At 60.1% G+C, this 21,082-nt stretch overlaps 1 protein-coding gene across 1 annotated transcript; it reads left to right on the top strand.

Annotated features, from left to right (window-relative positions):
• The first annotated feature begins 616 nt into the window (after positions 1-616).
• On the top strand, positions 617-19,574 carry PIK3R2 (phosphoinositide-3-kinase regulatory subunit 2). The gene is made up of 16 exons (XM_066205647.1): positions 617-740; positions 8,395-9,119; positions 13,094-13,186; positions 13,576-13,638; positions 14,598-14,729; positions 14,930-15,131; positions 15,412-15,497; positions 15,786-15,891; positions 15,988-16,086; positions 16,249-16,429; positions 16,617-16,742; positions 17,009-17,151; positions 17,354-17,530; positions 17,754-17,825; positions 18,048-18,218; positions 18,539-19,574. The coding sequence occupies exons 2-16, from the start codon at positions 8,780-8,782 to the stop codon at positions 18,729-18,731; spliced, it is 2,184 nt and encodes a 727-aa protein (XP_066061744.1). The 5' UTR covers positions 617-740; positions 8,395-8,779; the 3' UTR covers positions 18,732-19,574.
• The last annotated feature ends 1,508 nt before the right edge of the window (positions 19,575-21,082 follow it).

Raw genomic sequence — 21,082 nt, 5'->3', positions numbered from 1 at the left:
GTGCAGTGCCCAGTCCGTGCCTGGTGCTGTCCCGGTTCCCGGTGCAATCCCAGTGCATTACCGGTGCCGTCCCGGTGCTGTGCCCCGTTCCAATCCCGGTACAGTCCCGGTTCGATCCTGGTGTGATCCCCGTTCAATCCCAGTTCAACCTCGGTGTGATCCCGGTGCTGTGCCCTGTTCCCGGGGTGATCCCGGTGTGATCCCGGTTCGATCCTGGTGTGATCCCGATTCAGTCCCGGTGTGATGCCGGGGCTATGCCCTGTTCTCGGTCCAATCCCGGCGTGATCCCGGTGAGATCCCGGTTCAGTCCTGGTGCTGTGCCCCTGTTCAATCCGGGTTCAATCCCGGTTCAATCCCAGTTCAATCGCTGTTCAATCCCGGTTCAGCCCCGGTGCCCGATGCGGTGCTGTCTCCACTCACCACCAGGGGGCGCCGCCGCGCTCTCCCTCCGGGCCCCCTCGGCTCCTTCCGGAGAGGCTCGCGCGAGAGGCGGGGCCCCGATGGCGATCGGGCCGGGGAAGGGGCGGGGCCAGAGTCTTCGGGCAGCTCCGCCCGCTGCCGTCTGCTCTCGGTTATTTCCGGGATAGATTCGGGCAGTTCCGTTCTCTCTCGGCTGCTGTCGGCTGTTTCCGGGGCGGGTTCGGGCCGTTCCGGCGGCGGTCGGGCCTGTCCAAGGCTCCGCCGGGCCGGAGGCAGCAGCGGGCTGGAGACGAGCGGCGGCGGATGGGGCCGGCGGAGAGGTGCGACGGGGCCGGGAGCGGCGGGATCGGGATCGCGGGGATCGGGATCGGGGAGAGCGAGCCCGGCTCGGACCCAGGCCCGGGGTGGGCGTCGGGACTCCCTCAGCGTGAGGCGCCCCGGGGCTTAGCGGGGAGCACCGGGCTGGGCCCTGGGCCGAGGCTCTCTTCCTCATGGCACAGCCTCGAGGATGTCCCCGGACCCTTCGGGAGCTGCCGGAGCATGGTGTCCCGCTGCCAGGGCAGTGCCACTGCTGTGTGCCTCCGCCGTGATGCCAGGGCTATGCCCCCGGTCCCCTCCAGGGCTGTCCCTGTGTCCTCCCACTGCCGGGGCTGTACCCCCGATCCCCCCCCGAGCTGTCCTTGTCCCCCCCATTGCCGGGGCTGTACCCCCGATCCCCCCCAGAGCTGTCCCTGTCCCCCCCATTGCCGGGGCTGTGCCCCCCGATCCCCCCCAGAGCTGTCCCTGTCCCCCCCAGTGCCGGGGCAGTGTCCCCCGATCCCCCCCAGAGCTGTCCCTGTCCCCCCCAGTGCCGGGGCAGTGTCCCCCGATCCCCCCCAGAGCTGTCCCTGTCCCCCCCATTGCCGGGGCAGTGTCCCCCGATCCCCCCCAGAGCTGTCCCTGTCCCCCCCATTGCCGGGGCAGTGCCCCCCGATCCCCCCCAGGGCTGTCCCTGTCCCCCCATTGCCGGGGCAGTGCCCCCCGATCCCCCCCAGGGTTGTCCTTGTCCCCCCCATTGCCGGGGCTGTGCCCCCCGATCCCCCCCAGGGCTGTCCCTGTCCCCCCATTGCCGGGGCAGTGCCCCCCGATCCCCCCCAGGGCTGTCCCTGTCCCCCCCAGTGCCGGGGCAGTGCCCCCCGATCCCCCCCAGGGCTGTCCCTGTCCCCCCCAGTGCCGGGGCTGTGCCCCCCGGCCCCCCCAGGGCTGTCCCTGTCCCCCCCAGTGCCGGGGCAGTGTCCCCCGATCCCCCCCAGAGCTGTCCCTGTCCCCCCCATTGCCGGGGCAGTGCCCCCCGATCCCCCCCAGGGCTGTCCCTGTCCCCCCATTGCCGGGGCAGTGCCCCCCGATCCCCCCCAGGGTTGTCCTTGTCCCCCCCATTGCCGGGGCTGTGCCCCCCGATCCCCCCCAGGGCTGTCCCTGTCCCCCCATTGCCGGGGCAGTGCCCCCCGATCCCCCCCAGGGCTGTCCCTGTCCCCCCCAGTGCCGGGGCAGTGCCCCCCGATCCCCCCCAGGGCTGTCCCTGTCCCCCCCAGTGCCGGGGCTGTGCCCCCCGGCCCCCCCAGGGCTGTCCCTGTCCCCCCCAGTGCCGGGGCAGTGCCCCCCGATCCCCCCCAGGGCTGTCCCTGTCCCCCCCCAGTGCCGGGGCAGTGCCCCCCGATCCCCCCCAGGGCTGTCCCTGTCCCCCCCAGTGCCGGGGCAGTGTCCCCCGATCCCCCCCAGAGCTGTCCCTGTCCCCCCCATTGCCGGGGCAGTGCCCCCCGATCCCTCCAGTGCCAACCCCGCAGTGCCATCACAGATTCCCCCGCTGTGCCCCTGTCCCCACAGTGGTGGCAGTGCAGCAAGCCCCTCAGCACGGTGCAGTCCCCATTACCGGGAGCCCCTGGGGGCGGTGAAGGCAGAGCGGAGTGGCCTCTCAGGGGCCCAGCTCTGTTCCCCCTGCCCGGGGACAGTTCGGCTCCAGCAGTTCCCAGGCTGGAGCTGGTGGCCCAGGGATGCGCCAGGTTCAGCCCAAGGGTGTTTAACACAGCATCCCCCAAACCCTGGCTCTGGGATGAGCCCCCCCACTGATTCCCAGGGAGGTTGGTCATTGCGTTTCTTCTCTTCCTGTGGATATTTCTCAGCCTCCTGAGGAGGAAGATTCCCATGGTCATGGACCTCCTAAACTGGGGGTCTGTGATCGATGGGAGATGAAGCCAGGGGGCAAAACTGTCGAAAAATGAGAGCTGTGAAGAGCTGGAACGGCCCCAGCCCAGCGTTGCCTTTCAATGGAGCCGTGGCTGCCTCTCCTCCCATTAATGCGCGGCTTTGATTTCCCAAGCAGCTCTTGGAGCCGCTGGGGAACTGGCCCTGTGACTTTCTCTGTGAGAGCAGAGAATGGAGACAGCTGAGTAAATATAGCCTAAATCGCTGCTTTCCTGGCCATTCCCCCACCCTTCCCTGACATGCCAGGGGCTGGTGTGTCCCCGAGGCTGGACTGGGCTCTGCTCTAGCCTTGCACGGTGTGGGAAAGTCCAAAGCCATGGTTTGGTTTCTTTGGCGACTCTCTTTGACGTGGGCAACTCGTGCCTCCATCTGCCCGCGCGGTTCGTGGCACGGACTCGTTCCTCCTAAAGCTGATCTCTGCCCCAAAACCCCGCGTTCCCAACTCCCTGGAACAAGGCTTTAAGCACGCAGGAAAATCCTCTCTGCCTGCAGTTGGGTCTCGCCTGGACAAAAGCGCTGGGTTGGAAGGGAAAGCGCGGCTCAGCTGGAATGTGGCGAGGAGCAGAGTGGTTTGCGGAGCCAGTTTGGAGCCGTGTCAGAGCTCTGAGTGCCGGGGTGTGTTTACAGTGAAAAAGAGTATTTATAATATCGAGGGCTCTTTTAATTCCTCTGGGAATCTCTGAAGCCGCAGCTTGGAGCTAAAGTAGCTGGGTAATGGAAGATGAAAAGCAGACAGAGGAAGGGATGGTGGATTTCTCAAGTTGGAAGGTCTTGGCTCTCTCACCAATATCCAAATCAAGCTGGTCTTTTAACTTGGGTGCTTCTTACCTCGTCGGTTACTTCATGTGATTGCTGAGCTGTACAGAGCTGCTAATAAATCATATAAATTCCAAATACCCTGGGGAATGTGATTTTAAGCAGATAAGTTAGCAAGAGCAGTTGGATTTTTTTTTTCATGTACTCAGGTTTTTTTTAGAACTGTAATTTTTTTGCCAAAATACAGCTCCTGGGTTTCTATATCCCTAAAGCCAACTCCGTGAATGCTCCTAAAATGGAATTAGTGTGTTCTTGCTGCGTGGGGGATGGTGTAAAAGCAGCCTGGAGCGAGGTGATGGGGCTGGTGTTTGGTGCTGGGTCCTTCTCTGCCCACTGCCAGCAAATAAAAGTCTCTGGCCAAGTGAAAAGCTCTTGTAGGAAGGAGGAGAAAATTTGTGAGGTGTTAAGAAAGAACGAGCTTCAGCTGGAGCAAGGAAGTTCAGTGTCAGGAGAAGCCTCTGGAGACCATGAGAAGTCTTGGAGTAGGTGTGCAGACTGCCTGAGGTGGTCTCATGCCTTTGAGCAGGAGGTCTCTGGGACCTCCAGTGGTCTTCCAAAAGTGAGGAAGGTGTTGGTCATCCTGATTTATTCAGCTCCTCATGTCCCTGCTAAATCACGACTTTGACCTTTTCAGTGAAATACTTCAGATATTCCTTCACTTCCTCGGGCTTTGGTGAATAAAGCAAAATATTTAATGCAACTCAGGCATGGGCAGTAAGTGCTCTGTGTCCCTGGCAAAGGGTGGCTTGTGGTTGTGGGCAGGAGCTGCTGCTCCTGGGGATCTGTTGCTGGCTGGCTGGGAAGCATTTCTGGTGAAAAGAAGAGGTGCAAACGGCCTCGGCTGTCCCATGCCTGGCTGGGGCACGGCTCAGGCATAGCTCCCCTCCTCCCCTGCAGCTTTTCCCTGTTTGGAAGGAAATACCAGCTGGCTTGGCAGCGCCGTGGCCAGCCCGGGCTCCAGCTCTCCCTGCTCCGTTGGCCGCTTCCCCAGGGGCAGCTGCTGGAGTGTGTCCAGCTCCGCTTCCCGCCCGCTCCAGCTCCCTGCAGGCTCTCCCAGCTCCTTCCCCCACAGCTCCTCGTGGCACTGCTGCCTTTCCACGGCCTCGCTCATGGCTCCAGCCTCGCGAGACGTTTTTCCAGTCATTGTTCCTGCTGGGGAGGCAGCGGGCCCGGGAAGCTGCCTGGGAGCACAGGGATTTACTGTGCTGTTTGTCCTGACTGTGAGTCAGGGACTGCCAAGCTCTTGCCCTCTCTGCCTCTGCCACTCGGTGTGGTGGGTGCCGGTGGGCACAGGGTGACCTGTGATGTGCTTGCCATTGCCAGCTTCAGGAGCTGAGGCCATCAGAGCTGTCCTGGCTGCGTGGGTCAGAAGGATGTGATGCAGCAGCAGATGTCACCGTGGCAGGCAATTCCCTGTCCATTTTTATTCCCATCCATCTTTGCATTGTTCTATTTTCTCTTTTAATTGAAGGAAAAGTTTGTTCTTTATGTCTGTAACTTGCAGTTCAAACTCAATATGGTGTTTGTGTTGCTCGCTGTGGATCTGATATAACTTGGAGAGGTTGGAACTGTGCATACTGTTGTGAGCATATTCTTCTTTTAAATGTTTTTATGCATTCTTTCCCCCTCTCTGGAAGGAAAGTAACTCAGTCTTGCTTCAAGTCAAGCTGCACTTTGAACTGCAGTTGGAACTGGGTTAAAAAGCACAGGAACCACATTTAAAATGTTAAGATGCTTTTATTTATGTACTGGGCACAGAAAAAAAGACTCGTAATGTGTTTTTTGTTTCAAACCGATGTATTAAACAAAGAAAGTATTGACAGCAGTTAATGAATCGAGGGATTGTTTCTGGGCGCTGAGATAGATTTACCAAAGGTATTTAGCTGTCTGAAGCATGGGATTTTCAGAGCAGCCTAGCTAAGCAAGTGCTCGCCAGCACAGACACATGAGGTTCCTCTCCGAGAGCCGAGTGAACCTGGAGCTGGGCCCAGCAGAAATCTTTTGGCAAGGTGCTGCCTCTCTCCTGCTCGGAGGTGTGCTTCCAGCCGACAGGCTTGTGCGTGTCCCAGCCTCTCGGCGCTGCCTTCCCTCCAAAGAGCTGTTCCAGGGCTTTGGGAAGTGTGTGTTCCCAATCCCCAAAGACTCTGTCAGCTGCTCTCCGAGGGTGCAGAGCTTTCCTGCAGCTCAGCCAGGGAAGCCTCTGGCTGAGTCCGTGGCAGGACAGAGGACAACTGCTGCCCCTGGAGAGGACGGTGCCGGCATTAGCCATGAGGATTTGGTTCTCCTGGAGGGCTCCTCACTCACGTTCACGAGCCCACCTGGGCTGAGCAGGGGAAAGCAGGTGAGGCTTATCCAGGAACAGTCTGGCTCTGAGTTCTGGGATTTTTTGTGTGCTCGCTGGGATGCGCAGAGCGTGGTTGCACAGAGCTGGGCCTGCATTCCCACCCCAGGGAAGAAGGTTGTGGAAGGAGTCAGTTGGAAGAAGCTGTGGGACCTGCTCTTTGGAGACACTCAGTGCTCCGGAGTCACGCTCTTCCCACCCCTCCGCTCAGATCTGCTTTTAAAAGCTACTGAACAAGTTTGCCAGGCCTGAGCGTTTTGTCCTTCCAGCCTCTTCAGCTGCACCAGCTTGTCGGAGGCACCTGGAGTCGGGGCTGGGATCCGCGGGGTGAAGCTGGGGGGTGCCTGCAGGGGGGCATCGACCCTGCTGGGGGTGGGCTCTGCTGCCTCTGGGTGACTCTGGGGTCTGTCCTCTCCAGGAGAAGCCACTTTGGGGTCTGTGCTCCCCGGGAGGAGGGGAGTTGCCAGCGCTGTGCCCAGCGGGCAGCGGCCACTCAGGCCCTTGGCATTCAGACAGTGCCCCCAGCACAGCGACTCTGCTCTGGGGAGCCCTGACAGGCAGCACTCAGAGGGGCAGCCAGTGAGCCCGGTCATAAATCTCCCTTTATGCTCTGGATTATGAAGTAATATTTTCCTGGCTGGGGCTGGTTGGACTGGGGAAATGCGGGCTCTGCTGCGAGTTCCCTGCAGCCACCATCCCAGCATGGTGGGAGCTTTCACAGCGGCCATGCTGGGAATGTGCCGCTTCCCCCGTGAACATCAGAAACCTCTGTAAGGTCTCTCCATGAATTCTGCAGTCTGGGGTTGCTCCTGGAGTTCAGGAGAAGCTCTCCAGCAAGCTGGATCAGGCTCAATCCTGTTCCCCACCCGCCTCTGGCCGCAAGTGCCTCACCTCCCCGCGGGCAGTGCCTGTTCATTCATGGCAAAGACAGCCCGGCTGGGACGCCTGCCCGAGCTCAGGCAGGCGGTGCGGGCTCTGGCTGCTGCACAGGTTTCCTGTGCCATGGCCTCTTTGTGCCTTTTGTCCTTGTCAAGGGAAGGGAGCCCTGGTGCCAGGCTGGAGAGCCTGGCTGGGAGGTGGCGCTGGCTCCTCTCAGGGGACTCACCCCGATCTCAGACTCTGTGGCAGCACGTGCAGGTGTGGTGACACGTGCAGGGGTGATATCACGTGCAGGAGGAAAAGTGGGATTTGTAGCTGATATGAGCTGTAAGGTGTTGCTGGGTCGGAAGGATTCTTTTGAAGTCCTGCAGTTCACCACCGTTGGTGCCTGTCACAGAGTCCAACCGGCAGTCGGAGCAGCCTTGGCTTCGGGCCATGCTTGGTTGTTCACTGACCCCTCTGGGAATGGTGTCCTGGCTCCCTTTGCCTCCTCGCCTCCCTCTGCCCAGGCTCCCACAGCCCTGAGAAGCACCTTCCTGCTCGTTAATAGTTTTCAGATGAGAGTCAAGAGTTTGAGCTGGGTTTGGTGGTTTCTGGGCCAAAACAGCTCAAACCTTTAACAGGACTGCAGCGTTTGAGCAGGCCCAGGGTGTCCCTGGGAAGGCTGGGCTCTGGCTGCCCCGGTGCCTTGTAGGTCCGGTCCTCGGCCGCGTGCCATTTCTGCGGGAACCAGAGCTCTGGGATTTGCCTGAGGGAGGTGGAAAACTGGCCTGTGCGGCCAGGAGGGGATGGGAAAAGAGGACGTGCCTGGCTGGTGGGAATGTCCCAGCTCGTACATCTCCTCAGCAACATGTTATAACCCAGGTTTATTCTTTTTGGTGGATTTATGGGCAGGGCAAGCAGCATATTCAATTTCTCTCTGAATAGCTGAAAGGCAGTTAGGAGCTCTAAGTAGACTTGAAGGCTTCTAAAGATTATTTTAACTCCTTTTGCCTCCATCTCTGCGAAAAGAACCTGTGCCTGCACTTGATGCTGCTGCTGCTGCTGCTGCTGCTGCTTTTGAAAAGTTCAAAAATTGACTTTTTGCTCAGAGCAAAGCTTTGAAGTGCTGCTCTGTGGGAATGGCAGCACATCTCGAAAGCCTTTTACTGAAAGCGTGGTTAACCTACATTTGTGGGCAGCTCCCTTCAGAAGATGCCTTTGTGGGGGATTGCATGGCAAGATGTAAAGGTGAACTGTGAAATTTAATCGATTTAACAAGGGAAGGTTAAATCTGTTTGTTCTGCTCCTATTCAGGGCCTGCAGCTGGTTGGGTGCAGGGTCACCCTTTTCTGTATGCAAAAGTTATCCTGCATAAAGGCTGTTCTCTCCCACTTGTTGTCTCCTTGTTTGCATAAGTGCTGCGAGGAGGGTAAGCTGAAGAAGCAGGGGTGAACCTCTTTGAGATGCAGAGCTGGTGCCTGACTGTAGCAGAGAGGAGGTAGCGTTCCTGCCCGCAGCCACTGGCTCCTGACTTGCTTTTGGGCGTGTAAATCGGGATTAGCATGCCCTGCTTGGATCCAGGGCTCAGCATCAGCTGCTAGGTAGGAGAGAAACGAGTCCTGCCTCTCTCAGGTGAACCCCTGGTTTGAATGTTGGCGTGTCAGGAGGGTGTGGGGTGCCTGGCTGTGCAGTGACAATTCTGCTTCTCTTTGCAGGCCCTGGGAAGGGGAACGTAGCGTGCAACACTATTCCAGGCTGGAAGCCTACAGTGCTTTTCCTCCCCAGACTCCAAGAGACTGGCTTTTTTGGTGAAACAGACCCTGATCTCGGGTTTCTTTGCTGCATGCCCGCTCACCAGTGCTGGATTATGTTCGTCTCCTTCTCCCTTTGCTCCATAATTTGGTTGAATCGTGGTTTCAAGCTGAGGAAAAGGGGCTGCACCTAAAGCGCTCCGGGGCACCCAGACCAGGCTCCTGGGGCGCCGGTTCACACAGAGACACTTCAGAGTGCTGATGGGGGAGAGCTGCCTCTGAGGGCTCTCCTCTCCCACCTGGAACGTGCTGCCTTACCCTTCAGAGCCCTTCTCCCCTGGCACAGAGGATGGGCAGCACCGACGGCTTCCAGTACCGCGCGCTCTACCCGTACCGCAAGGAGCGCGAGGAGGACATTGACCTGCTGCCCGGGGACATCCTGGTCGTCAGCAAGGGGGCCCTGCAAGCCTTGGGCTTCAAAGATGGAGATGAGCAGACCCCCAATCAGATCGGGTGGATCCTGGGCGTCAACGAGCGCACCAAGCAGAAGGGGGATTTTCCCGGCACCTACGTGGAGTACGTGGGGCCGGTGAAAATCGCCGTCCCTTCACACCGGCCCCGAGTGCAGAGACCCCTGCCTGCCACACCGGGGGCCGGCGGCTGCCGGCTGCCCGAGGCTCTGGACCAAGGTAAGCCCTGCTGTGTGCCCTGTTGCTCTGGGACACCTCCAGTCTCCCTGTGTGACAGATGAGAGTGTGTGAGTGGCTTTGTAGGACGGCGGTGAAACCCTCAGCTCGGCAGCACTGGGCTGGCCCACCAGCAGCAATGCAGTTAAGTCGCAACCAAAAGCTGGCCTCTCTCAGTCCTGGCCCAGAGAAAAGGACTTTGTTCCTCCAGCTTGTCAATCTGCTCAGCAGAGCTTCCTGGAGCAAGCCTTGGCCCCCTCTTATATCTCCAAGATCCTTCTCCCTCTCTGTTCTGCAACCAGCCAGGATCCCCATGGTCCCTCTCCCTGCTCCACTGAGTTTTGCCAGGCTCCCTCCCTTCAGGATAAGTCCTGACCTCTCCCAACCACCACCACCCCGCCTCTGCAGCGCCTGGGGCAGTGCTCCCTGCCAAGAGCTGCTCAGCCCTGCTGAGAGACACAATTACTTGTCTCTGGGCAAGAGGAGAAAAGTCAGGGTCTAAAAGAGTGCTTCTGAGAACTGGAGCTAATTGCTTGTCTGCCTGGCAGCCAGCCCATCCCGCGGGTCACAGAGCCCTCGCTGGGGCCGGGCAGCCACCCTGGGGCTGGGCATGGGCTGTCCTGCACCTGCGGCTGCCTCCCAGCCCGCCTGGCCTTGGCACAGACCTGGTCGGGGAGAGCCAACGTGCCTCAGCCCTGCCTGTGGAGCTGTGGCAGCTGCCTGCTCTCAGCCTGTTTTTTTGGCTCCCAGGCACATAAACCCTGTGGCCAGGGCTCAGCAGCCCCTGAGTTTTCCCCCTTTCCTTTGTGAGACCCCCACCTGCAGTGTTGAGTCTGGGCGTGGAGAAGACAAGAAAGATGTCGACCTGTTGGAGCAACTCCAGGGGACGCCACAGAAATGCTCCTAAGGCTGGAGCCCCTCTGCTCTGGAGCCAGGCTGGGAGAGCTGGGGGTGTTCACCTGGAGAGGAGAAGGCTCTGGGAGACATTATTGTGGCCATCCACAGTACTTTATGGGAGCTTATGTAAAAGATGGAGAGAGACTTCTTATAGAGGCAGATAGTGATAGGACAAGGGGGAAGTTTTAAATTAAAAGAGGGAGAGATTTAGATTAGATGTTAGGAAGAAATTCCTGACTGTGAGGGTGGTGAGGCCCTGGCACAGGTTTCCCAGAGCAGCTGTGGCTGCCCTATCCCTGGAAGTGTTCCAGATCAAACTGGATGGGGCTTGGAGCAACCTGATCTAGTGGAGGATGTCCCTGCACAAGGCATGGGGGTTTTAACTGGGTGATCTTTTAAGGCTCCTTCCAATCCAAACCATTCCGTGATTCTCTGGGGGGGTGACAGCCACGCTTTGCCTTCCCATGCCTTGCACAAGACCTCGTGCTGGTGTACATGGGAGGAGCGGGGTCAGCAGCAGGAGCTGGAGGGTGCCAGGGAACGCTCCCAGCTGGCAGTGCTGCGTCCTCCCCATCCCTCTCTGCCTGGGAACCACGGCTAACCCAGCAGACGCTTCTGGCTGTGTGAAAACACCCCTGGGGTCTTACGAAACCGGGGTTGTGGGGCTGGTGTGGCTCCCTGCAGCTGCCTCCCTCACTCCTGCTCCCGGAGCCGGAGGGGCGGCCCCAGGAAACGTCTCCGCAGGGTGGGAATGCGGCCGGGCCCTGCGTGCGTTTGGGTTGGCAGCGAGAGCCTGACCTGAGTCATCCCGCTCACAACCTGCCTTTCCAAGAAAGCTGCTCCTCTCAGGAGCTTGGGATGTGCTCTGTGCTGGACCTGCATGCGGCCCGGTGCTCCCTCAGGGGCTGGATTTCTGCCCTCCTTGGCTCTCCCCTCTTCGCAAGGGAGCTTGGTGGAGGTGTGTCTGGGTGGTCAAAGCCACCGCTGGGGTCTCTGGGATGTGGAACAAGATACGTGCCAAAGCTCCTGCAACACAGAAAAGACAAATTCGGGAAGGAAACCAAAAGCCAGCCTTTCCATCCTGCCCAAGGATGGAGGGTGTGCTACCAGGGCACCTGAGACCAGTGCCAGCCCTGTCCCTGTCCCCTGTGGGGGCATCCCCAGAGTCAGCCTCCACTCTGGGCACAGACAGGGCCTGCAGAGAGGCAGTTCAAACACCCAGAGCCGTTTTACACTCACCCTGCTGGTTTGATCCCTGTATGGGCCATTCACTTAAGAGCTGGACTCGAAGATCCTTGTGTGTCCCTTCCAGCTCAGGATATTCTGCGATGCTTTATTTTTGTATTCTGCTGGGGAGACACTTTTTTTTTTTTGCAATGGAAAAACCGTATTTCAGCCAAGCCTGTCTTATTTCTTCACGGTGTGCACTTTAGGCGGTGCAGAACCGTCTCCTGGCAGCTCCTTCCCTGCCTCCCAGGTCCTGCCCTGGCTGGCAGGGACCCCATTGCCCCTCAGTGTCACTCGTGGAGCGAGGCCAGCACCACAGCTGTCCCGCGAGCGGGGCAGCGAGACCCAGCGCCTTCTGCCAGTGGATTTACGAGCTGCTGGTGTTTGCCTTCCGCAGAGAACACGAGCGGAAAATGCGGCTCGGGAATATTTCCGCAGCTGCCCGGGCCGTGCTGTGAGCAGCCTTGTTCACGGCGGCCCAGCCCGGAGGCCCGGCAGGCTCAGGAGTTGCTGCTGGCTCCGGCTCTGTGCCTGACAAAAAAAGACAAGCTGCTGCCTGCTGAAGCAGCACATTCCCGGCCGGGCCACGTGGGCAGCGCCAGTATTTACTCTCCCTTCAGCCTTTCCCGAGGGTCAGGCTGGGAGCTGCCAGCCTGGAAGCTTGCCTGCAGCTTCCCCACACCAACCCAGACCACGCTGGACCCCTTCCCGTGCCCAGGAGCTCGCTCCAGTGAGGGATTGTCCCCCTTTCCCAAGCAGCGCAGGCCTTTGCAGAGCTGCTGGGTGCCTGACCCATGTGCTTCCCTTCCCACGGCTCTTCTGTCTCCCCTCGAGGCCGTGGGTGCAGGAGGCTGAGCTGGGTGCGCAGTTCCAGCTTGCTGTGCCTTGTGGTGAGACCACACCAGGCGAGTTCGGGTCAGATCCATGACAACGGAGCTGTTTCGCAACGGGGAGCAGCCTCTTGGCTCTGCCTCTGCCGAGTGGAGTGTGCTGGGTGTCCTCACCCACTGCGGGCTCCCCAGGGTCTGCCAGGTGCTGTGGACCAGCCTGGAGGAACCTCCTGCTCCGGCTGGTGCTCCTTTGGAAGCGGGATGGAGCCTGGCACTGCTCATCCTTCGGCAAACCTCCTGCTGGCAGCTCCTCAGCCGGGCCTGCGTGCTCCTGCCCTGGCATGCACGGGGGAAGGGGTGCCTGGAGCCAGAACCTTAAGATTTTCTGGAAGTGGCAGTGAAATACCACCCGACCCGGGGCTGCAGATCCCCCAGGAATGGGGGGACTGGCCCCATGCCATGGGCTGTCTGTGCCCTGTAGCAGCTTGCACAGAGGCTGTGGGCTCATGGGGAGGGGGAGGCACAGGGCCGGTTTCCATGTTAAACGAGCAATCAAGGGCAGGAATTTGCTGACTTGGCGTTCTGTCTGAATCGCTGGATTAATCACAGCTCACCACGGAGCAGAGCGAGCTCCCTGGCCCTGCTCTGCTGCCAGCCCTGCACAGCCCCTGTGCTGGGCAGGGACCCAGCCCTGAGCTCCAGGAGCCCTGGTAACCCCTGTGCTGCCTGCCCGGGGGGGTGTGGGTCCCCAGGGGGATGGGCTCTGTCTCCAAGCCTCTGCACAGAGCAGTAGATATCTCCCTGTGCACACCCAGTCAGGGCTGGAGCTCAGCAAGTGCTGTGCTGGCTCCTGGGCAGGTTTCTTGCAGGCTCCATGCTGTGTTTGCCTGGACCACAGCCTCACAGTGGGGGCCACAGCTTTTCTTTCCTCCTGTTGGGTGTTGCCTGGGTTGTGCCCTGGCCCAGCTCTGCTGCTGAGGGCTGAGCTGGTGCTGAGCCCTTCTCTCCCTCCCTCTCCCCCAGGGTCTCCTCTCCCGGACTTGCAGGAGCAGTTCAGCCCTCCCGAGATTGCCCCGCCGCTCCTGGTGAAGCTGGTGGAAGCTATTGAGAAGAAAGGTAAGGGGGCAGTGCTGAGCACCGGGGGTGCTGATACACCCCAAAACCCCACAATGAGAGCTGGGCTCTGTGGACACACAGGACACAGCTGCTCTCGTATTCCTCCCTGGGTTGAGCTGCTGAGGCCCGTGAGGGTGTTTGGTTTGAGCACCTGCACACACAGGGTGGGTGCTGGGGTTTGGGAAGCGCTTCCAGCCTGGATCTGTGCCATGGTGGAGAAATGGGGCCACTGAACCGGGTGTCCTGGGGGCCAAGGAGGCTGCAGCAGCCCCTGCAGGGGGTTGGCTTGGGCACCATCCAGGCCTGGTTTGCCGTGCCACAGGCATTGCCCAGCTGGCACTGAAACAGTGCCTGTGCTGGAGCTGACAGCAGTGTCCCCCCTTCCGCAGGGTTGGACAGCGAGATGTTGTACAGGACATCTGGCTCCGAACTGAGGCAGGCGCTGAGAACCGGTAAGAACCAGCTCGGCGCGGTGGAGGCGAATCGGCTCAGATGGAGGAGATTAGTGGATGTGACAGCGCCAGCACTAATGCAATCCAGGCCAGGCTGCCTGTCCCCGGCAGTTCCTGACTCCCAGCACGCTGCCTCTGGGGCTGGGCTGTCCCCATCCCAGCACAGCCTTGTCCTGCGTGGAAGGGATGGGATGGGGGAGAATTCCTGGCACCATCCGTGGGGGGGCAACAAAGGGATGTGGTGCTGGCTCAGAGACTCGCGGCAAACAAGGGAACCCCTGTGCTTGTCCCCCGCTGTCTTTGGGGTGCTCTGCTGATGGGCTGGTGGAGGCTTCTGCGGTTCTGTCACGCCACTAATAAGCAGGGGAGGATCTTTCAGCTTGGCTTGGTGGGTGGAGCTGTGGCTCCGCGGTGCCGGCAGCCCGTGTCTCTGCCGGGGAGCCCTGGGAGCCGTCTGCCTCTCGGCTGGGCTGGGGCCTCATCCGGCACCACGCTGGCGAGTCCCCTCCCGCAGACCTTCCTGCAAACCCCAACCACGCGGTGCTGTCAGCCCGGGCTGTGCTCTCAGGACAGGCTTTGTGTGCTTCCCAACATCCCGTGTTCGAGGGAGGTGTTTTCCCAGTTGGGTTCAGTATGTGGCTGCTCAGCCTGCACTCAGCTCTTGCTGGTAGCGAGGAGCAAAACTCTTACCAAAGCTATGCCTGCCAGAATTCCTGTGTTGGGGCTCAGGGCAAAAGTTGTGGGTACCCAGAATGACCTCTGCCCAGAGCCAGCTTATTTCTAGGGTGCACATCCTCTGTCACATGGGCTGCCTGAAGCTCCCTCGTGGTGCTTATGAGCTCTCATGATAGCTGTCTGCTGTGTGATGGTTTCTGGGATGGGTGTTGGCAGCACCAGGGCTGCCAGCTGGGTGCCCAGTGCTGTATCCACCCTCCCATGGGAAATCTGTGCCCTGACAGATTGGACCCTGGGTGACCTGGAGCCCCTGGACGTGCACTCCCTGGGCGAGGCACTGCGAGGTTACCTGCAGGACCTGCCCTCCCCGGTGGTGCCAGTGTCAGTGCATGGAGATATCCTTCGCATCCTGCAGGGTAAGGGCCTCCCCTGGCTGCCTTGGGAATGGGCAGCTGGGCGGGGTGGACACATCTGGGCTGTTAAACTAACCCCTGTCCCCATGGGGCCTGGCACATGGCCCCGCTGCTGGCAGTGCTCCTGTGCTGTGACGCAGCCGGAGCATGGAGAGTGGTGCCGGCTGTCCCAGCTCTTCCCTCGTGTCTTGTTCTCTCCCCAGAGATCCCCCAGCCAGAGAATTGCCGGAAGCAGCTGCTGCTGGCCCTGGAGTCGCCTGCGGTCCCGCTCCAGAACACGCTCACCCTGCAGTTCCTGCTCCGGCATCTGGGGAAGGTATCGCAGCAGGCCGAGAGCAACAGCCTCCACCCTCGGGCCCTGGGAGAGATCTTCGGCCCCCTTCTCCTCCGGCTGCCTGGCGCCAGGTACGTGAGGCTTTTGGTCCCAGCAGTGTTCCCAGCTCCGGCCACTGTGCCTGCCAGGACACGGAGTCCAGCCTGGAACAACAGGGCTGCCCACAGCCCTCGCTGGGCTGCACGTGGGATGAAACTGCTGGCAGCACACAGAGGTGGGACTCAGAGCTGGACAGAGCCCTTGCTGCCCTGTCAACCTGGGGATGAACGAGCTGACACCAGGGGACATGGGAGCAGTGCCATGTTCTACCCCACAACTGCTGTTCTTAACTTGTCTCTTCTCTCCCTGCAGCCCAGAGCTGAGCCCTGACTTCTCCGTGCTGTTTCTGGAGACACTTCTGCAGACGAAGGAGCTGGAACCAGAACAGTTGCCTCCAGGTACTGAGATACCCCTTCCTTGGGGCCTGAGGCGCTGGCATTTGTGGGTGTGGACTCTCTGCCCCCATGATTGGGTTGCTGAGGGCGTTTTGATAGCCCAGCTGTGCCTGGAGGCCAGCTCAAGGTGTTCAGCTGCTGGAGATGTGCCGGGAGCTCCAGGAAACATGGTGGCCAAGAGGCCTTCCCAGACCAGTCACTGCAGGAAAGGGGGGACTCAGCATGCCAAGGGATTGCCAGTGGGGAGCTGGGATTTGGCCTCACGCTGTTTCATCCCTCCTCCTCTCACAGCCCTGCCTCCCAAACCGCCGAAGCCAAAGCCCAGCGCAGCCAGCCTGGCCAACGGGAGCAACGCGCCCTTGCAGGACGCCGAGTGGTACTGGGGGGACATTTCTCGGTAAGGAGGTGACTGGCAGCTCACACCTGGAGTGCCCTGTCCATCAGGTGAGCCTTGGGACCACCTTCCAGGCCGTGACAATCCTGTTCCTTGCAGGGAGGAGGTGAACGAAAAGCTCCGGGACACACCAGATGGGACCTTCTTGGTGCGTGATGCCTCCAGCAAGATCCAGGGAGAATACACACTCACACTCAGGTAGGGCTTTGGGATCCTTTGGGAGCTGGGATTCCCTGGGAGCCTCAGGGATGCAGCTCTTGGGACACGTCCCTGTGCTTCCAGCTGCAGGGATGCCAAGGTCTGGCTGGTGTAGGGTGCTGGGGTGGTGGTAAGTGCCCTCTTCTCTCCCCTCCGCTACAGGAAGGGAGGCAATAACAAGCTGATCAAGATCTTCCATCGGGAAGGCAAGTATGGCTTCTCGGAGCCCCTGACTTTCGGCTCGGTGGTGGAGCTCATCACCCACTACCGGCACGAGTCACTCGCCCAGTACAACGCCAAGCTGGACACCAGGCTGCTCTACCCCATCTCCAAGTACCAGCAGGTGAGGCCTGTGCTGCAGGGACGTGGCTGGCAAGCACAGCCTGAGCCAGGGGCGTGTGTTCATCCATCCCTGCCCGTTTGGTAGATGACAATGTCCCATCCCTCTCCCTGTGTGCTGGAATGTTTTGTTGTGGGGGTTTTGTGGGACCGGCTGGAGCAGGTTCTGACTGAGGCTGTGCCTATGGCAGGACCAGGTGGTGAAGGAGGACAGCGTGGAAGCTGTGGGGGAGCAGCTGAAGGTTTATCACCAGCAGTACCAGGATAAGAGCTGGGAGTACGACCTGCTGTATGAGGAGTACACGCGCACGTCCCAGGTATGTGGGCACTGCCTTCCCCATGGGCTGCCTGAGACCCCCAGGGGCTGCTCTGTCACCCCCTGAGTGCTGGCAGCCACCCTGCTGTGCACAGGGGAGACCAGAGATGGGGCACCTGTTGCCCCATTTGTCAGCTCATGGACTTGCAGGACTCCCCAGAGGACGGGCTTTGAAGAGGGGGATATTTTGGCTGCAGCAGGGGAAGTTGAAAGAAGGAATGCAAATGTGCAGAAATGTTCCTCAGCTTTTCTTTCTCTTCTCCCCAGGAGCTGCAGATGAAGAGGACAGCAATCGAGGCCTTCAATGAGACGATCAAGATCTTTGAGGAGCAGTGTCAGACACAGGAGAAGTGCAGCAAGGAGTACATCGAGCGCTTCCGCAGGGAGGGCAATGAGAAGGAGGTGCAACGGTGAGGATGGGGGTGGTGGTGGCCTGCCCTGCCTGGAGAAGGGCCCCGGGGGCTGGAAGGATCCTCCTGGCTCAGCACAGAGCCGAGGCACGCGGACTCCTTGTCTCTCCAGCAGCATGCTGTGGGCTGGAGCTGGCAGGCTGCCTCCTCCACCTCCCCCACTCTGGCTCACAGCCTAAACCCCCCTCTCTCTCTCTCCCAGGATCCTCATGAACTCGGAGAAGCTCAAATCCCGCATCACAGAGATCCACGACAGCAAGATGAAGCTGGAGCAGGACCTGAAGAAACAAGCCTCGGAGAACCGGGAGATCGACAAGCGCATGAACAGCCTCAAGCCAGACCTGATGCAGCTGCGCAAGCTGCGGGACCAGTACTTGGTGTACGTAGTGCCCCTGCAGCCCCTGCGGCCCGGGAGCCATCCGCCTGCCCCCCCAGGGCTCCGGGGCTCGTCGGACCGGCTCGCAGCCTGCTGTGAGCAGGAGCCGCTCCCGCAGCGCGGCCCCGGGGCTCGGCGGTCCCCGGCAGCGGCGGCTGCTGCCCTCTGGTGACGGCCACGCCCGGGGCTCGCTGCAGCCGCGCTCAGCTCTGCCCTCCTTCCCCAGGTGGCTGACGCAGAAGGGTGCACGGCAGAAGAAGATCAACGAGTGGCTGGGCATCAAGAACGAGACAGAGGAGTGAGTGTCCTGCTTGTGTGCTGTGGGATTTGGAGGATGTGGGAGTATAGGCTAGGCAGCTGGTTCTGCCCTTGCTGCGGCCCTGGGCAAATCCCAACTCCCTGCCTAGGGGCTGAGGATGTCTTCCCTGCCAGATGGGTGATGGCAACTGGCAGTGTGGGGAGATGTACGGACCACAGTCCCAAATTTAGGGAATCTGACCCTGCCTGTGCTCGATTGCAGTCAGTACTCCATGATGGATGACGAGGAGGAGCTGCCCCACCATGAGGAGCGGACGTGGTACGTGGGGAAGATCAACCGTGTGCAGGCAGAGGAGATGCTGTGTGGGAAACGGGACGGCACCTTCCTGATCCGTGAGAGCAGCCAGAAGGGCTGCTACGCCTGCTCCGTGGTGTGAGTATCCCTGTGCAGGTGGGGTGGGGTGGGAAGGGATGGGAGGGGACGGGATGGGATGGGATGGGATGGGATGGGATGGGATGGGATGGGATGGGATGGGATGGGATGGGAGGGGACAGGAGGGGAGGGGAGGGGATGGGGCTGGCCCAGGTTGTGTTCTGGCCTCGCTCCACCCTCCCCTTGCCAGATGCTGGAGGTGACAGTTCCCATCTGCCTTGGCTCCTGCCAGGGCCAGGTGTATCTTTACGCTGCTTTGGTGGCCCTGTTTGTGCTCCCCTGTCCCAGTGCTGACCCAGGCTCCCGTGTCTCCCTGGCAGGGTGGATGGTGACACCAAGCACTGCGTGATCTACAAGACAGCCACGGGCTATGGGTTCGCTGAACCCTACAACCTCTACGCCTCCCTCAAGGACCTGGTCTTGCACTACAAGCACACGTCCCTGGTGCAGCACAATGACTCCCTGAATGTCACTCTGGCTCACCCGGTCCTTTCCCAGCCACCAGCCAGATGAGCAGCCCATGCACAACACAACAGCTGCCTTCAGCTTCTCCCCAGGGCGCTGCTTTCTGGCTCTGGACTCTTGCACCCTGTATAGTTGAGTCTCTGTGCTCCTGCTCCTTCAGAGCCTCTGAGATGTCTGTGACCGTTCCTGATGTCCCTCTTGGTCAGTAGCTGAAACCCGTGTTGGCTGATGGGACAGAAAGGCTGGGCTGTAGATTTGCAGTGGGCTCCAGCCTCTAGGAGGTGGGATCCAGCTGTGATTGAATTGCTGGGGGTGAGCACAGCCCCCTCCCCTTCCCTGATAAGCAGGTCAGATCCCCTTCTTGCTGGCAGGTCACCCCGCTATGCATCACTGTAGAGCTTTGGTTCCTGATTCCTCGGTGCTGTGACCGAGGGGTTCCCTGCCAGGACACTGGAGGATGCAGAGGAGGAGCCTCCACTGAGTGTGTGCATCCTTCACTCTCGCTTCCCTCGGTGGCCTTGCGGGCTGTGATGGTGTCTGGTACGAGGGGTGCTGCTCTTGCATGCAGTGACACATTTAGGAAGGATAAACCTCATCCTCCATGGGGCTCCCCGGCCGAGACCTTCGCTCCGTGCTATGCCCCACCTCGCCACCATTCCCTCTCGTCACAACCACCTCTGGAGTGTTACTGCCTGGGCAGGGAGGATCTGCTTAGCCGTGAATCTCCTGCCTTAGTTGTGCCAACGAAGCTGTGAACTCCGTGTTGGTACCCGTGTGTTTCCTGGCAGGATCTATGGGATGCACAGCTCGTTGTTTCCGGCCGGTTTCGGTGACTCTGCACACGTAACCCATTGAAGCTGACTGTAGCTTTGTAAATATGGTTCTTTTTGTGACCGGCTGCTCCCCTGGTGCTGGTGTTTGCTGAGCCCCCAGTGCCACCCCCAGCGTGGGCAGCAGCTGCCAGGCTGCCACAGCCCCGGGCCCTGCAGCTGAAGCAGGAGAGGGCTGGAGTCCAATGCACACGACGAGCCCTACCTGGAATGAAGGACCTCTGCTGCAGGAGGACACATCTGCGGGGCCCAGGGCATGCTGAAATGTATCTGCATGATGGTGAACTACGTATGCAAAGCACTTACAATCGTGGGTACTGTATGGGGCCGGGGCAGGGCTGCCCACCACAGCTGCTGTGGGCAGGGCGCTGTGTCTGAGCTCAGAGGGCCCCAGGGCAGCGCAGGTGGGCCTGGAAGAGCTTTAAAAGCTGAGCTGAGATTTGAGGCCATGGTGGCGTTTGCTTTCCTGGGTTATCTGAGCTGCCTGGCTAGAGGAGAGAATTCTTGGTCCTCTTGATTTGCCAGAGTGGCTCGTTCCCTCTTGGAGTTTCCTCCTTGGGACAGGTGGGTGGATGCTGTGGACTTCGGCACTTCTGTTTCCTGTTGCAGCTTGGGTTCTGATGGATCCATGGGGTGCTCTGTGCTCATATGCTGTGCCTGCATCCTGTCCTTGATGTGCCACCTGCGTTGGGGACTGCACTGTCCCTCCCTCCCCGGCCAGCTCTGCTGCTTGCCTTGCTCTGGGCTGGTCCCCAGATCCTTCTGGAGCTGGGGCTGCTGGAGCAAACATCCCATTCCTGTTGCTTGTGGCAGCTCTCCTATGCTCGGCTGTACAGCCCCATTCCCTGCTCTGCATGTCCTCTCCAGGCCCTGGGCCCTGGTTTTTGGGTCTGGTTTGTCAGTGTTTGGTGCTCAGGTGAAGGCAGTGGGTCAGGGGAGCTGTGGGGACACGGCCCAGGAGAGACTGTGGTTGGCTTCAGGCATCACTTGGGAAATGCTGCCAGGGATGATTAAGGGAATAGTTTGGACTCAGGCACGTGAGAGATGAGGGCGCGTGGGACTGGGGCAGGGAGGCTCAGTCCTCACAGCTCTATCCAGAGGCTTCCTGGGGCCTGTGGAGTGGCCAGGGGGCTGCACCAACACTCCAAAGCTTTGTTAGTGTTCTACACCTTTTCAGCCAGGGGACTCTGCTGGTCCTGTGCTTGTCTCTGCACTACCAGCACATCCCCACATCACAGGACAGGCTGTAGGCAGATGAGATCCTCGGCCTCTCATCCCATGGGCTCCATGTTCCTCCCACCACCACCACCCCTAAATGTGAGCCTGGGGCCAGTCCTGCATCAGGGGATTGCTCCCTGCTCATGTCAGGACCTGCTGAGCATCTGGAAGAGTCTCAGCTTGAAGCTCTCACCTGTCAACATCTGCTTGGTGCTCACCTGGCTCTGTTACCCAGGGAAATTCCAGCTTCTCTTTATCCTGTGTTTTTATCCTTTTGGCTGAATTTCTGTTCTCCCTCTGCTGTCCCTTCCTGCTGTCCAGCCACAGCCCAGGGGGGGGTCCCAGTCACCC

The sequence above is a fragment of the Chamaea fasciata genome, unplaced genomic scaffold (assembly GCF_029207755.1).
Source record: "Chamaea fasciata isolate MVZ Bird 193981 ecotype frontalis unplaced genomic scaffold, bChaFas1.0.hap1 SCAF_28, whole genome shotgun sequence".
In the NCBI taxonomy this organism is placed as follows: Eukaryota; Metazoa; Chordata; class Aves; order Passeriformes; family Sylviidae; genus Chamaea; species Chamaea fasciata.
This window is presented reverse-complemented; position numbering and strand designations above follow the sequence as displayed.

What these genes read in the sequence shown, in the direction of transcription:
- PIK3R2 (XM_066205647.1), top strand. Translation starts at nt 8,780, where the DNA reads ATGGGCAGCACCGACGGCTTCCAGTACCGCGCGCTCTACCCGTACCGC. An exon ending in AGTACACGCGCACGTCCCAG is followed by an intron (nt 16,743 to 17,008) that starts GTATGTGGGCAC and finishes TCTTCTCCCCAG; the next exon opens with GAGCTGCAGATGAAGAGGAC. An exon ending in TGCTACGCCTGCTCCGTGGT is followed by an intron (nt 18,219 to 18,538) that starts GTGAGTATCCCT and finishes TCTCCCTGGCAG; the next exon opens with GGTGGATGGTGACACCAAGC.